This window comes from Amphiura filiformis, chromosome 16, assembly GCF_039555335.1.
Source record: "Amphiura filiformis chromosome 16, Afil_fr2py, whole genome shotgun sequence".
NCBI lineage: Eukaryota > Metazoa > Echinodermata > Ophiuroidea > Amphilepidida > Amphiuridae > Amphiura > Amphiura filiformis.
Window position 1 is genome coordinate 48,847,603 of NC_092643.1, and position 18,282 is coordinate 48,865,884.

Here is an 18,282-nt window from a genome sequence, read left to right on the forward strand (position 1 = left end):
AAAAAAAACAACGATCATGCCACTGTTTTTCCGTGTTATATTTCCTCACAGGGAGGATGGCAATTTATTTCTCGCATTTACGGCTCTAGCTACTATGGGCTATTTGCGGGGAGGAGATAAGTTTAAGTGACCGCTTATGGGTTCGAATTCAACCAGCCTAATCATGAAGCTCCCGTGGCCAAGTGGTTAAGGCATAGGTCTCAAAACCTGAGGTCCTGGGTTCGATTCCAGGCGGGATCACTTTTTCTCCTTGTCTCCTTTATTATTTGCGACGGCGAACCTGGTGAAAATTAATGTTTATTTATATAATTCCCGTCGATCATGCCACTGTTTTTCCGTGTTATGGGCCAAAGAATTGTTTAACTTCTTTTTTATTTGAATGGTTTACTGCAACATGTTCATCAGCCATAATGCTGAAATCTCCAGGCCAAGTAACTGAATCTTTTTTTTGCCAGACAAAAATCAATTTTCATACAATTTTTGGTGCCTAAATTTAGCAGACTACAATTTGCTGAAAGTCCAACAGAAAATGGTCTTTATTATCAAGATATTGTCAGTCTGCTACGCTAAATGCCTAAGTCATTTTTACATGTTTCTCATTTGCAATTTCGATTTTCTGAGTAATAAACCCATAATTCATCAAATTTCCAGCCGCATTCTTTATTAACTTGTGGAATACATCAAAAGAGATGTATTCCACAAGTTAATGAAAAAATGCGACTGGAAATTTGATGAATTATGGGTTTATTACTCAAAAAATTAAAATTGCAAATGAGAAACATGTAAGAATGACTTAGGCATTTAGCGTAGCAGGCTCACAATATAAATTAAGTATATGTCACCGGCGGATCCAGGGGGAGGGCGGAAGCGGAGGGGGCGTGCCCCCAGCTGTATATCCCCCAAAAAATTATTTTTTTGAGGAATTTCGATAGAAAATAGTGTAAAATGATGGCCCAAATGGCTTCAATTGGACCTCCATTTTGAAAAATTTTCCAAACATCTGAGACACCCCTCCCCCCGCATATGGATAAATAAGTGGCCATTCTAGTTTCTGCTTTAGACACCTGGCACTTTATATATAACACAATAAGTAAAGTGAAAACATGTCCACCAATGGCGCCGTCATTTCACAAAATTTCGGCTTTTTCTAACTAAAATTTCACACAACAATAGTGCCAAAATGGTGGCCCAAATTGGCTTCAATTAGGTCTTCATTTTCCAAAAGTTTATACATTCTGAGGGGGCACATCCACCCCATTCGTTAACCATCCTGGATCTGCCCTGTATGTTGCAGATACAATGTAATAGTGACAAGCAAGAGAAGCTGAATACTTTTTTCGGATCCTATTTCATAATTAATTTGAGGAACAAACACCTGTTTTAGCATTCAAAGATGCCAAATGAAAAGAAATTGGGAAAATAAGAGAAATGAAATATGATATGAATCTCATTTTGTATGATTACATCACATATGTATCACTCTTTGTTAAGATTCCACATTGACACAATTAATCTAACAGTAACACAGCAGCTTGCTACTGCCTGCAAGTGTGACTTTCATCTTTACTAGTCAACCACCCACGTCAAAATTTAACTCTGTAAATGCGGGTGTCGACTGCAGACGACAAGTTTCAATTTTTTTTTAATTAACAAATTTCATAAATGTACATTTTCATGACCATATTTGGAATCACCATGAAAAATGCAATAAAATGAGTACAAACAAGCCCAGTATTGGTTCAGTGGTTTTTATGATAGCTCTTGATATTTTGAGAAAATATCTCAAAACTTTGAACTTTTCATGTTGAAACCTATGGCTAGCATGCAGAGCATTAAGATAGATGGATGAATGTAGCACTGCATGTTAGCAGGGTTAGTGCAGACAATTATATTCATACTATGAAACCCATGAGATTTGGTGAAATGCAATTGGCATTTATAATTACATTGACATTCCATCAATACATGTATTCCAATGTATTTACACAACTCCTACATCGAAAAACATTTGTATCACTTTTTCATGTTCGTCTCCTTGTTTCTGAAAGGAAGTTGGATTTGGAACATACTGTGATAGTGTGATATTTTCATGGTGTTAATTTTGCGCAAATTCAACTGTTCCAATTATTATATTGTTTGGTTCCTTTAAAGAGGAAGCCCCACCAGAGCAGTTCTTCTGGAGTGAACCAAACCTGCCTGCCTGGTTATCAAATAATCAGTGACAAGTGACTTAGCTAAATCCCTGTTTATACCACACCAGGGTCATTTGTCTGGCAACATTTTCTAAACATGATCAAGGACATTTCACTCCCTGGATGTTTGATTCATCCCAGAAGGACTGTTCTGGCGGGGCTTCCTCTTTAATACCAAACTCAATTGCATCAATAACAGTTGGCAAAGAGTGACCAGTTCTTATTTATCTAGCAGCAAACATTCATCCTACAATACACTCTGGGTTGTCAACTAGAGATGGAAAAATAACACTCCACGTTTGCTTGCCCCATGTTTACTATCTAGAGCATCACAGTAATAAGTGATCATTTTTTTAGTCATAAGCCATTTGAACATGTACATATTTCTCTATGGAAATTACTTTTAAAAAGCCAATTGCTTTATCATATCATCATCTCTTTGTGTTCAAAAATTGCTCACATAATAATGATTGTGGAAATAGGATTACAATTCTTTATCAGCACTCATGCTTCCATGTTTATTAGAGCATCACAGAGTGCTTTTTGTTTTAGTCATAAGCAATTTGAACATGTACATATTACCCAATGGAAATTACTTATAAGCCAATCACTTTATCATATCATCATCTCTGTGTGTGCAAAAATTGCTCACATTGTGAAAATAGAATTACAATTCTTCACCAGCACTCATGCTGAGTGTTAATGAACAGTTAACATTCTTTACTCCTCATGCTCACAATTTGTAATGTTTTATATATCTGGTGTTAGGGCAAGAAAGGCATATCTGCAATAGCTGCCAGGTGTCATATGTGTACAATATGCTTACTTGCTTACTTGCTTAAGATGAGTGGTGTCCTCGAACTACAACAGCACGCCAAACCCTTCTGTCCTGCATGGCCGTTCCCAAATCCATAACATCCAGTCCAGTGTCCTGTTTCAATACATCCCCGTATGTTAGAGGGGGTCTGCCAGGTTTTCTGTTTCCATGTTTTGGTGTCCAATGGATCAGCTTGGCTACAGGCTCATTTTTGCTTCTGTATGCATGCCCAGCGAAACGTGTCCTCCTCTCTCTGATCTTCTGTGAAAGTTTCGGTAGGTCCCCATACAGCTCTTTGTTTGTGATGTGCTGCTTCCAATTGATGTTGTAACTTGCTCTAAGCATTCTTGTGTAGCAACCATCAAGTTCTTTACATAATTTGGGAGACATAGTCCATGCTTCACATCCATAGGTTAGTACAGATTCGACGGTAGCAGAAAATAAACGAGTCTTGTACAATATGAAATGCAGAAATGGTCATATTGTCTATAGGGCAGCTATTGCAGATAGGGCTTTCTTGCACCCAAACCCTCGATATTGTGTATAATGTATATTGCTACTACAACTTTGTATTAAAATATTATTCGCACTGCTTGTATCCACCACTATTGTTAGAAGACAAGGTTGCTACGAAGGCATGCAAAGTAGGTGATAAAAGTTGTTTTCCGTATAAAAGTGTCAGATGCGTGCCATTAGACCAATAAAATAATTGATTAGAAAACATAAGCACAAACATGTTTTTTGGCCCAAGCATTGATGAAGACCTCATCATCGCTAGATTCAGATGTTTTTGCTGACTTTGAACCTTTGCCATGTTTGTCCGACACAGCATTTATTTTATAGGCCTATTGGTCTAATGGCACGGCACGCATCCGACACTTTATAGAAAACAACTTGTATCCACTATAGATTGTTTGAAAATGGACAGGTAACAGCATCCAAAGGGTCACAGCCTAATCCACCTGTCCTACATTCATAACCTCATGAATATACGAGATACACAAGACCCAAACTAATATTATTTGCTAAAACGCAAAGGTGGTACATCGGCCCGGCCCGTACATGGTTACTAATATTTACAGAGGACCTCCGCATATGACACATTTATGTGTTGGGGGGGTACATTAAAAAAAGTCCATGGTGTGGCGATTAATTTAACTTTCAAATGTGGATGTCCTCAATTTTGAGTAAAATAAAGGTATATGTATGTCCTCGATTCACGGTGAATACCAGTAGGGGATGTGTACGTATATGGTTAGGTGAGTAAGAGATCTAATAGCTTTTTTTCAAAATAATGGCCAACATCCATGTCTTCTTAATGGCTATTTGATGCAAAGGCTTGTCTAATCACCCCCCGATCATCCAGTGTATGTATTCTGAACAAATAAATAAGTGTAAGCCTACAGTCCATAATACTCTGTATACATACTATCTAGTCTGTAAAGAATGATTTAATATTTGTGTACAAAACATTTCACCAAATGAGCAAATTAATAAAATACATTTTGCTTTATTTTAATCTAAGTTTACTAAAAAGGTATTACTGCACATATTATGTCAAACAACTCATGAATAATTATTATGCTGCAAAATGGTGTGAATTTAATTTGCAACCAGTAAATGTGAACCTTCATGTTTTACTTAACCAATATGTTGCATTTCAATAAAACCACCACTGTACAGAGAAGATATCTTACCCTTCCCAGAATCCTTTGCAACATGATACATCACCTCAATACATCACATGACACTATACTACTATTACTTTGTACAGGTTCCCTTTGTTTTCATGTTGAGAATAGACTGGCTAAACATGGTTCATAGTCAAGATATAACATATTTTGCAAGATCTGTTCCACTATTGCATGATTGACCCATGTTGTACAGTACTAGAAAATTGAAATTGAAGAAATGTATTGTGGGAAGTGTAAGATATCTTCTCCGACCACTGTACATGTATGAAGGTACCTACTTACGTCAGGACACCAGGACATGGTATGATTGAAAGGTAGCATGGCTTCTGCTTGGAGAGCTAACCTTTCCTTGACAATGTTAGGAATGTAGCACTACAACGGATGTTATGTATACCTAACTGGCTACGCAACATGCCAAATATTCCCTGTCCGTCAGACCCATGAATGTCACCCAAACAAATGATCGGTCAGACAAACTGACAAACATGTGGAGTATTATGAACACCAATGGCTGACCGCACTCTTTATGGAGTGTTAATTTTCGTGTTGCACCAATTTTCACATGCAAGACAACTTGAAAAAGAGTACAATTAAAACAACAAATGTTGGCAAAGTTCATGCCACACCGATTTTAATTTAATTTTAGTTTATGGTAAGTTTATGTACATTTGAAAATAAGCGAAATAAAAACGGCTTGTAATTACTGCAGTGGAAACTAGAATTACAAGGTTCGTAATTAAGTTACCCCCACAGGTTTGTATTAATAACAAAGGTTTGCATAGACTAAGTATATTATTATTTGATGTGCATATAACATAACACAACTATATAAAGCACAAGAGGTTATTGATCATACTCTATATATATCACCTTACCAAGTTAGAAGTTAAGGTCCGTTCATACTACCACCGCATTTGCGATGCGTTGCTTTACGATGCCGATATATCGATTACGTTTTACCGCAACTCAACGCAACTCGTCGCATTTCCAAGTTAAAATGTATTTAACTTTATTGCGATATCGCAATGCAGTAGTTTGCAGTACGATGAAGTGCGGCAACGCACCGCATCGCAAAACAACGCATCGCAAATGCGGTGGTAGTATGAACGGACCTTTAATCAGTTAAGAGTTAGTGTGTGTGCGCGCTGCAGACTGGATTGGAAGTTTGAATTTTAGGAAATATTCACAAATACATAAACAGTGATTACTAAATTAACCTGTGTACTGAAAATCTAATCCCTTATCAAGTTATGTCACTGTACCCCATAATATCTCCAGATATTGGCACAAATTTTTAAACCTTCAAAATAGAACACACACACACATAGGGGCCTACAGACCACAAAACATAAAGGTATTATTTTTATCCCTGTACATTGTATATCCTAAACAAATACAGATATGTCATGATTAAAAAGCTGCATCTTTTAGCTCAGATTTAAATTATTCAATAATAAAGACACAATGACCCGAAACCCAAGGAAGATGCAAATTCAAAAGTTGCAGTTTGCTCCATTGCATGCCCTATTAGATTTGTACACAGAGCATTCTTGAACTTGTACTAAAACTAGCGCCTTGCTTTCTATTGATTAGAACATAAAAGTGCAACATTTGATTTTGTTTGTTCCTTAGGTCTTAGATCACAGTGACCAATTTCAACAAATGAGGTCAAAAAATCAAAGCGGGTACAGGTATTGGCTGCTTATTTAATTTTGACGTATGTCTTTGTTTAGGATATATACAGGTGTGAACATAACTGGAGCTAATTGGTAACTCTTTTGCAGTTTTATAGGAATTTTAGAAACATTTTGTAACAATATAGGAAAAAATATAGGATGAGTTCAAAAATATCGGAAAAATAGGACATCTAGGGCGGCTTGAAGCCCTGGATGATGTAACTTTAGAAGCCAATAAAATATGAGACAATCAAGTCTTGTCCTCACAGATGATCAATGTACCAGAAAAAATACAATAGGGATGACAGTATTCACTTTTGACCCCATTGAATGCCCATATATTCTGCAGACACCAGACAGTGTCTTATGAAAACAAAATATTGCTTGCAGATCCCAGTAGTAATTTTTAGGTGTCATATAACATTTCTTGAATTACTTCAAAAACACCTTGCTATATAAGCCTACGCAGTTTGAAACCAATGAAAAATGCACACCGCTCGAGTGTGCAACATGCATTCATTTTTGCATTACATGATGCTGTATGTATATACCTGTGTATAATACTTGTAGTAATAATTAAAAACAAAATTTACAGTGCATATCAAAAATGGTTAAAGGGAAGCTTGTTCCCTCCCTTCTATTAAAGGGACATTTTGTAAATACCCGTTGGCCCATCAAAAGTTATCAGTTTGGGCTACCTGACCTGGTCTACATGGAAAAGACATGTCCAAAGTAGTAACGTGTAAAAATACAGTCAGCAGTTGATGGCTAAAATTCCATTTCGTATCATACACACAAAAAAAATCTGCCATTTCAATCCATGGTTAGCCGATGAAAACACCATACACATCAGCGGTTAGATAGCAATATACAATGTCCGCGGTTGGCGGCAAACACACAGAGGGGTGAGTCAATTCAAACCTGGTGTTTGTATGTGTGTGTCCTCGGTTTTATAGAATTAAATCATAACTAGGCAGAATGAGGTACAACAGGTGTGTGAGCCTGTAAGCCAGCCCTCGAATTAAGGATCTGAAGGAGCACGGCAACTTTTTTAGGGCAAGTTGATAAATTGCCTTGGATTTTCACTGAAAAGGCAAGGCAGCACAGCAGTTTGTAATATTTCAAGAGGGCATCATGGCAACTGTTGAAAATTTGAGAAGGGCACCAAGGCAATTTCTCAAAAGTGAAGAAAATACTCACAAACATAGATAGATGATTTTATAATGAAGGGGGGCAGGGCTGGGGCACCGGCAACTTCATTAGAGGGCACGGCAAGTGACTGCCTTGGGTAAAGGACATATTTTGAGGGCATTACGGCAGTGGGGATGGGCACCCACAGCAAAATGCCATGGGTGCCGTGGGTTAATTCGAGGGCTGCTGTAAGCGCCTTCAAACGAGCCCAATCTTAAGTTACACACCTTCAGCCGAGGATACTCTTCCAACCGTGGACGTCCACGGTTCCTAAGAGGGTGCAGTATAATGAAAATAACATAAAAAGGCTATTTAGAGCACAATCATATCGCGACCTCTCTTGTTTCTTTGTCTCGACTCACTGCTTAAATTTGGTGTCCTCGGTTGGAGGTTACACAATTTTAGTCCTCGCTTGGAGGCACTTACCGGTAGGGTGGGTGGGGGTGTGTGTGTATGCTTTTATACTTACCAGGTAAATAAGGTATAACCCTATCCTGTGACTGGTCACTTGCTTCCTCTGGAAATAAATTCAGCAACTGAAAAACAAAATATTAGAATATTAGAAATCAGGATAAGATAACATCAAATTAGGATCATGTGCATTTGTAGTCATCAGAAGGTAGATGATTAACAAAGAATACAATTGATGTTATCCTAGATCCTAATTTGATGTTATATTTGAGTGATTGCTTGGAGGGATGCCCTCTGAATTTAACCAAATTGAGCAAATTTACAGCATAACCTACATGTATGTACTGTATAGTGGGAAAGTTTTGATGAGGTCTTCCGGAAGCTCCCTCCTTCCTGGGAAATTTAGCATTTGGTCGCATGTCATAAGTTGGGTACAATTTCCATTACATGGTCAAAAATGACAAAAAATTTATTTTTTTGATATGTTGTATATATTGACAACCTCTAACAATTACCGCCACTTTTAACCTTAGCACATGCTTAATTTTTGAGATAATGCTTAATTACTAATTAATTAATACACAGGCGTCTATGTAAATCTCAATTTTCAAATGCATTTTTCTCAAATCGGACCTCAATTACAAAAATGACTGTAAAATTTTTATTTTATGCAAGAATGTCATCAGATTTGGAGGATATGTTCTCAATACATTAATGCTTGAAATGAACTATTTAAAATAATTATATGTATGTTAATTACGTTGTGGAGGTCAATGACCTTTTTATGAGTAATTAGCAAGATGGTTATTCTATTATTGAGGAAATGAATATCAAGAAGAGAAATATACATTAGCATATTGCTACAAATACTGAAATTCAACTATGGTTTCATTAAAAATGAAAAAAATGGAACATATAACCCTTTAAGGTGGTACTACACCCCTTGATAAATTTGTGAATATTTTTGAATTTTTTCTCAAAAAATAATATCACATGGTACGGTAACAAAAGTTATGTATATTATAGGGGTAAGGAATCCAGTTACTACACTGGAATGTCAGTGACTCAAGACAAGCGATGCGTTATTTATGATAAGAAAAGAGGTACCGCTAGAATGTACCTCATTTCTTAACATATAATGAACCCTTGTCTTGAATCACTGAAATTTCAGTGAAGTAATTGGATTCCGTGCCCCTATATAATATACATATAACTTTTGTTACCAGTGTGTAGTTACTTATTTGAGAAAAATGCAAAATTAGTCACAAACATTATCAGGGGGTGTAGTACCACTGTAAGTAGTCAGTAATTGTTTTAGTTGTACAAATTCAACATTCAGAGCTGTCAATACATCATACCCTCACTAGATTTGAAAAAGTAACCAGTAGTTTTGACATGCTGACATGTGAATTTTCACATAGGCCCTATTGCACACTCCCGCATCCGCCTGCTCCACATCCGCCTGCTCCTCCACCCCTGGCATTTTCATTTCAACTGATGTGATTTTTTTACTGAATGATGTATAATTATATGCTTCAGTAGACTGAAAGAGTATAAAATTAGGCTTAAAATGAGGTATCAGTCACTGCTGTAGGATATGGGGTTACGGAAAGTCAATCAAATTTGTATCACAATTTTCAGAAAAGTGTAATCCCTCCACCCTTTTTGCATACCCAACTTATGACATGCGACCATTTAAAGGGACATTTTCTTTCCCACATAAAGAAAGAAATTTAAAAAAAAAAGAGAAATTGTGTGTAAAATGCTTTGCAGCTATTTTTCTGGGAAATTTGTCTTTTCTTCCCAAATAAACATTTTATCCAGACCTAATTTTTCCCAAATAAACATTTTATCCAGACGTAATTTTTAATACACATCATATATAAACACCAACAGTACTAATTAGTACTATTTGATAAGTTCTCCATGCAATTTTTCAGTTATAATTAGATGATTCACATAATTGGAAAAATTAAAATACATTGCAGCGACAAACACATCCATTATACCACTTATCCCCATTATTGACAAGGAGATGGTGAATCTCATAAGCACAAATCATGCAACCACATGCATGTCTACATGTACAATGTAGGACTCTGGAGACTTTTGGTTTCTGATGTGAACTGCCAACTTCAATGGATCAATACCATATGGAGGAAAATAATTGTTAAGCACAAATCCCTGTTCGTATTTTCACAGGTTAAATTTTAATCTGCAAATTTAAAAGCCTTTATTTTTACAAGAGTCATAAAAAAGGTAAATATGCAGAATTTTCCAAACAAAAAACGAAATATGAACCTCATGAAAATTTGCCGCTATTCGGGCAACCGACAGCGGCAAATTTTCACAAGGCTTGTATTTTCGTGGGTTAAATTCCAAATTTAAAAACCTTTTCTTTTTAATAAGATTCATAATTTATGACAAAAAGGTAAATGTGCAAAATTGTTCACTGAATAAAAGCTACACCACCACTTTCCGAAGTTTCCCTTGAAATGTTAAGACTTCCCTGGAAATCAGGTTTGCGTATTCATATTTTTCCAGTAATTATGCACAGGTACACATTGAATGATAGATAAACAATTTTGCTAAAGTTTATTTCATTGTTATTGTCATACTTTGTACGTGCAGGTGCATATCTATTCAGGGATGTAAGTAGGCCTGAAGAAAAAATCCTGAAAATCTGGAAAACATCTGGAAAAGCGTGTGACTTTGGGCTAAAAAGCCCCAAAACGGGCTGATAATAAATAAAAGTGCAGAAATTTGGACACAAAAAAACCTGAACATCCCTGATCTATTGCGAGATATACATTGTTTTGTAACATATCACTCAGATAAGAGGATAGGCCAATCAGATTGCCAAGATTAATTATTATATAGACTTATAAGAATGTTTGAACCTACCTTGCACTGAAAATCAAAGAGCTGCGCATGAGTCTTACTCACACTGCTTACTGTTCCATTGGACCAATGAACCTGAAATAAAGCAAAAACAACAAAAAATAAAAATAAAACACAATTTAGCCGGTAACCAGAAATTATTCCAAATTTTCCCCAAATTGGGAGTTTAACACTCTGGTAATGATTCTCATAACATTTGTTGCAAGAATCAACTTCTTTCATTGAATCATGCAGTAAGTAAAGCAACTTGCAAATTTCAAAATAAAAAGCCAACTTTTATTGGATTTAGGGCCCATGTTAAATTTAATAGGGAAACAGAATACTTTATTGCTAAGGGTAAAGACAAGCTTTCTGCCCATTTCCGTAAATGGAGATTTGATTTGTAATTTTAGCTGTATCTATTTTATAAAGTTTTGAAGGTTGCATGATCTACATTGTATGCTATGAGGTATGCTATGATTTTTCAACATTTGTTGCTGGATTGTATCATTGGTGTTAAATTTGTGCTATTTTTTTTTTGTGATCTTTGTGATTTGTTTTGATTGCTTTGTAATTCTTTTTTGTGTGATATCTTGTTAAAATAAAAAACACAGAAACATAAAAAAAAAGTAAAGCAACTTGGATGTTTTTTTATTCTCACAAACTGGCACGAAATTGAGGCTCTGCAATGCATATCCATATGTGCAAGTTGCAACTCATCGGATTATAACCCAGCACATTCACAGGGTAATTAAATTCATAGAATTAAAGACCCATTCAGTGATCCCAGCACAAGTGTAAAAAAATACAATTGCTTACAAATTGCTTAAAAGTGATTCAAATTGTCATTTGGTATTTTTGAAATGACAAATTTGGCAAAAAACAAAGAAAACAGCAGTACTGATGAAGTTGAAGCCCCATTCAAATATGTGTAGCTAATTTAGATACTGTCAGTATCTAAATTACAGATTCGTGTAAAATGTCTTATTTTGTCTTAAATACACAGCTTTCGGCTGAACCACTCACAGGCTATGTTATCACATCTATGACAATGACAAAGGTATCAAAATCTGAATTTTCATGATTTTTACGATCGTCCGGATGAGCAAATCACTGAATGGGCCTTTTTAAGTCAAACCATGAAATTCAAGAAAAATAAAACCACCACAAAAATTTTAGTTTATCAGTTTATCAATTCATGTTGTGATGAGTGATGAGTCTTGCCTGTATTACAAGTAGCATAGCAGGTGCAAATTCAGGGAGATTCCCTAATTATTGAACAAACACTCACTCACCTGAAATGTGTACTCATATCTCTTGTCTTCTGGTCTTTTCTTTAAACCTTTTACTTCGATATTCTTGATGTACACTGCATAATAAAGATATAAAAGACATCAAAATAAGTCAATTACTAATACTAATAATTTATACAATTAGGGAGCATGGTGGCCAAGCGGAACAGGCTCCCGACTCAGATTCGAGTTCAGGTTCGAACCCCAGCGACGCCATCGTGTTGTGCCCTTGAGTAAGGCACTTTATCTCAATTACCCTTCTCCAGCCAGGGGTATAAATGGGTTACGGCATTCTTAAATGTTGGAAAGGTAACAGACTCGCAGTGGAGGAGGTGTGGCGATTCCCACAGCAACATTTCACAGTGGAGTAACTGGAGTCTGGCCTAATCGCTAACGAAACAGAGATGGGCACTCCGTCCTGTAAAAAATAAGCTAACGAAAGAGAGATGGGCACTCCGTCCTGTAAAATGCAGGTTCGATTCCTTTACCTTACCCTTTTAAAGTAATTACAATACAAATACATGTTGTGTCACTTATAGATCATCCCTGAATAAAAACTGACATTTTCTACACAGAAATTACAATGTACTATGTAGATTTTTATGCTTCCACCGGTGGTTTTGTGTTTCCTGGTTGTCTATCCGCCATTCCTTCCATCCAAGATTGCGAGTGCAATTTCTCGTATAGTGATATAATTTGGTGGAGGGGTGGCAATTAGCGTTCTTCAAATTCCATTAGGTTTTTGTCACAAAATATGCTAATTCGGTAGCTATTTGGATAAATTAAAACTTGTGATTTGTAAGTGACATTTTTTGGAACCAGCATGATGTAATAGTGATGTGACTTGTTGGAGGGGTGGCAATTGGCGGTCTTCAGATTCCACTAAGTTTTCATCACAAAATATGCTAATTTGATAGCTCCTTTGCATAAATCAAAGCTTGTGAGGGATATTCCTGCAACTTGCACGCTTTCTATAAACATGTGTTAGTGAACTATATTGACATCACTGTTTCTTCACGAAATAAACTCTAACTGACAGTTAGGCCCCGGCAAAAAACACAATTTTTAAAGGCAAAAAACGAGATATAAAAAAATCAAAAGCGAGATTTACCCCAAATTTGCTTTAAAAACCGAGATTTTCCCGGAAAATCGTCGCCAAAATAGAAAAATCCCTGAATATTAAAAACAAAATACTGCCCTCTGGAAGTCCAAGCAGTCGCAATGTATGTAAACATGTGCCGATTCACGATCCGAAGGATGAAAAAGTAAACAGAAGTTCAAGTATTTCCACCTCAATATGTTGTTTACATAAATCATTTCTCAGTTTAATCAATTTAACTATAAACTACTACAATTTAGTATTCTATTACCTTGACATGACATTTTAGAGACCAATTAAGAACTGAAACTACACACCGGTGAGTGCATTTTAAGCTTACTTGATGACATGAATTGTCAACACGGCATGGAACTCAATGATTTTCAGAAGTTTTTAAACACCTTGTTTTATTGTTTGTAAAAGCGAGATAATTACTCAATAGCGAGAATTGCGGCGAGAAAACCGAGATTGCGTTTTTTGCCGGGGCTTACTGACAGTACTAGTAAGGCATTTTCAGACTGCAATGCAATTTGTGTGTATCAACATATTTATGCTGACAATGTTCTCGTTTTTGTTTGTTTTTAATTGAATTGAAGTTTTGGACATGATATAATTTTGAATCCCCATTTTACATACTCCCCAATTAGTATTCTGAATTTTCTACTAATAAGATGTAAACAGAAACAATTTTGGTGAAATAAAGTTCTTCAAAATAAGCCTTCACCTTGCTACATGTAGTACAGCAGACAAGGTAGGCTAAATTTAGCACACCAAAATAGGTCAAAATTGAATGCACTAAGGTAACAAAATAAACACTGACTTCACAACATGTGATGGACAATTTGTCAGTGTGATTCTTAAATTCCTACATTTGAAACTTGTCGTCACCTTTGACCTTTAGCATTCACTTTTTGGCAGTGCACTTCCCAGGAGGGGCTTCTCCAAGCAGGCCTACCGATTAGATCTTATTTAGCCCCGCTGGCTCACTGTGGGTTTTGCTGCATCTTTTTCACAATACACACGACACATGTACATACACATAGTATCACTTGGTATACATCTCAGACTGACTAAGAGTGTGTATTTCACATTACAACTATCCACTCATCTTAGCACTGGCCAGGCTGACATGTAGGAATTCACGGTTCCCTAGCAAACCAGTTTACGTCACATCTCCGCATTCTCCGGCCTTCCTAACATTTCATAGATCTCCCTAATGTTGACAACAATCTATAATTAAAACTAACTTTACCTTTGTTTTTTGTTACAGACAAATATTTGATTTTATCCAGGCGCAGTTGGAGCGATGTAATTAAGGAATGGTCACGAATGGGTATTTATTGGATTAAATAGATCAGATCAAAGAAAGTAATGTCTGATGTCAATAAATGCAAGATACATAAATTGTACACATTTGTTACATATGTAAGTAATAGTACCAGGTACAATAAAATAATACACTTTCATATATCAACAATCAAATTCTGTTTCTACACCACAAGAAACCCAGGCAAGCTTGTTGCTTCTACATAGTACAACATACTTATGTCAAAATATTATCATAATGAAGAATACTTGTACATGTAAGCTAGTAACTATTTTAAACTGTTGCGATTTGGTAGTTCACAGCATCTTGCGAATGGTAGTGAGTTTTGGCAAAAATTGCATCGATCATTTCATACATGTAGGCTACATAGCAAGTGTGTAAAAGAAATCATACTATACTTTTGTAGGTCCCGTGGTTCTTGAATTATGTTGAAAAGAGGGCTGAAACAACACTTACATGTAATTGTAAAACGTAAATCAAGCAAGTTTTCAAAGTATATGATTTGCAGAATAAACTTTCGCAAAACATCAAAGTGTCATTTTTCAATAATATATTGATGTAATGAAAATCAATATTTTGGCTGCTTCGACCAACAATACCGCGTATACCCTTAAACCACCTACATGTAAAAACTGCCAGTACAGATCACTCAAGAGGCATGAAGAAAAACCAATGAAAAAGCACACTTTTTGTGGAGTTTTTAATACAAGAATCTTAACTTCTTTTCAACTGACTTTTGTTGGCATCATGGTGCCGAATTTAGTGACCCTTTTTCGAATAACATCTGCATGATTAAGATGTTCCCACATCTGCTGTTTAAAAAAAAAATCCTAAACAAGATACTTGTGTATTGCATCCAGCTTTAAAAAAAGACCCTTTTTACTCACTTTGATTTGTACGTGGGTGATACAACTTGAAATACAAGTCCCCCCCTACGATTATCATGAAATCATGGTACCAAAAAGGGGGAAAAACATGAAAATGATGACCACTAAGTAGGTTTGCTTGGGCCTTTTGCTGAATGTACATAGCGAGTATTTTGGGGTCGAAATAAGCTCCACAGGTTCTTGACCAGATCGACAGCCCCATCCCCAAGTTTTTCTTCATCCAAATTGAGATTTTGGTGTAAGAAAAAAGCATATTTTTCTCATTATCCCACTGGAGATATTTTTCGTTTTGAAAAGGTATGGACAAAAAAGAAGAGAGAGAGCAAGTCAGTGTTCGTTTTAAGTGGTAATCCGGGCGTCCTGACGGCCAAAATTGCCGTCGGATTACCAGAAATTCACTGCCGGTTATCCGGCGGACGTCCCATATTTTTCACCATTACAGTGTCTGAAAGCGATGTCCTCGATTCCTCATCAAAATTAATTTAAAACGTAATTATATCTCAGTTTTCCCAATCAGTTTTCCATGATTTTAAAGCTAAAATCGCCAACTAATTGAAATAGTAATTGTTCGATAAAGTCAATTTAAAATCATTAAGCTTACGCACGGTCGTGTATGGAACATGATAACATCCATCCCGGAAGTCTTCGTATTTCGATTTCACACCGCCGCATCCCCACATACCTAGTTTGGGCTCGATTATAATTAGTGTGCACTGTGCAGATTTCTTTTACTCCATCGTACTGTGTCTTTGTGATTGTGTTATTATTTCGTTGACCTTTGGCCTGTTAGAAGGAATCTGTAAATGATACACTACACTGAACATCGCTTCCACGCAATTATGCTTGTTTGGAACTGTGCCTTTGAGGTCGTGACAGTTTGACAGCAAAAACGTTGTTTCAACGTCGCCTCACACGTGCGTTGAGAAAAAAATGGCGAATTGGGGGATAATATACGGATGACCAAAAATTTTGGCGGATGACCAGATTTCATGACATGGTCATCCGGCGGATGACCAGATTTTTTTCCTTAAAACGGACACTGGAGCAAGTACTAGTCTGGTGTAGTCAGTTAAATAAATAAATAAATAAAATCTGAGGACAAAGGTCATCAAACAGAGATCAACTGGGTCAAAGGTTATGGGGTCAAATAGTATTGCTAGATCATGCTGCTGGTTGATTGGGCTGATAATAAATGTAAATTAAATTACAGTATTCATTCCATTAACCGCCCAAGGCACATAACAAAGTCATTTTGGGTGGGCACTTATGTTTTACATTGTTTACAAACAGGGTTCGGTTTTTGCCGGCAAAGTGGCAAAAACCTGGCAAAACTGTTTTTGCCTGGTTTAAACCGGCAAAAATGGCAAAAACTGGCAAAAACTCACATTATAGTCACTCAAATATTAAAAAGTGACACAGAAAGCTCATAAACAGTAACACACAACTTTTAACGAATCATTCAACATATTTTTTGTCTCATTAAGTCCTTAAAATGAAAAAGTTTTGAATTTGATACATGCCACATTTCGGTTAACTGCACTTGAGCAATGAAAACATACGCCTTTAATTTCTTAATATATTGCTTATAATTACAAAATCTGGCCTTGTTACACTCGGGAACTTATTTTTGTAACTTAATTATTTGTTTTGAGATGAAAAAACTGAACTATAAATCACTTTTTTAGTTTTTGCCATTTTTGCCGGCAAAAACTGTTTTTGCCAAGTGGTTAAAACCGCGGTTAAAACCATGGTTTTTTCCACCTGCGGCAAAAACCTGCGAACCCTGTTTACAAAACTGCATGCATAAATATTGACCCAAAATCCATCATCATTTAGAGCAGTATGTTTCAGACCATGATTTGCATGGGCATTGATCACAGTTTACTTGTAAAAATCACTGGGTGGGTGCTAATAGCAGCATGGGCAGTTATTGGAACGAATATTACCACTGGCAATTGTGTGCTACCATTAAACATTTTACATAATTTTATTACTAACACTATGTCCGTATTGCACATGGTGACGCGGACATACATGTAGTGCTAGTGTGTAAAATGTATGCCCCCACTGTATATTTTCGGGTTGCGCTGAAACACTTGCGAGCTGGTTCAGCATAGCCACATGGTTTTTACTAACTTTATCAAAGTCTAGATGATACATATTGAAAACACAAGTGCAGTCGAGATTCGGGAACATGTCATGTACCTGAAATAAGCTCAAACTTAGGGAACAAACCAAAAGATCGATGACGTCCTGTAAACGTAACTAGTTTCGTTTCTCAGCCGACCCCCTCCCTCCCTGCCAGAAACGTAATAATGAAATGTTGAAAAGTTTGACATAATAATAATAATGAAACATTCTTCAGACCGATGTTTTTGTACAAACGTAATCGAGTATTTTTACCCCCCCCCTAAACGAAACTAGTTTACGTTTATAGGACGCCATCGATCTTTTGGTTTGTTCCCTTATAGATAGTGGCTACAAAATAATTGATTTCTCGGTCACCCACCTTTGCATAGTATTTTTGTGGGAACTGAGAGCATATCAGACAAACCAAATTGCATTCTGAATATGAGGAATGACCTAATAATAAATTTGATATCTTGAAATTTGCGATATGATACAATTTTTAGTAGGCCTACATGTACATCATTAGATTTACAAAGTTTACTTCGAGGACTGTTAAATATCAATTTTTTAATGATTTGACATAAAATTTGTATCCCTCGTATTCAGAATCCAATTTGGTCCGTTTGATACATGTGCTCTCGGGTCCCACAAAAATAATGTGCAAATGTCCCTATCTGAGCCCTTCA

At 36.3% G+C, this 18,282-nt stretch overlaps 1 protein-coding gene across 1 annotated transcript in view; it reads right to left on the minus strand.

Annotated features, from left to right (window-relative positions):
- The window catches only part of LOC140172719 (uncharacterized), a 53,775-nt gene that overhangs the window by 22,484 nt on the left and 13,009 nt on the right, over positions 1-18,282 (minus strand). The window contains 3 exon segments of the mRNA XM_072195852.1: positions 8,040-8,106; positions 10,886-10,957; positions 12,157-12,230. Of these exon segments, the coding sequence (XP_072051953.1) occupies positions 8,040-8,106; positions 10,886-10,957; positions 12,157-12,230 (213 nt within the window).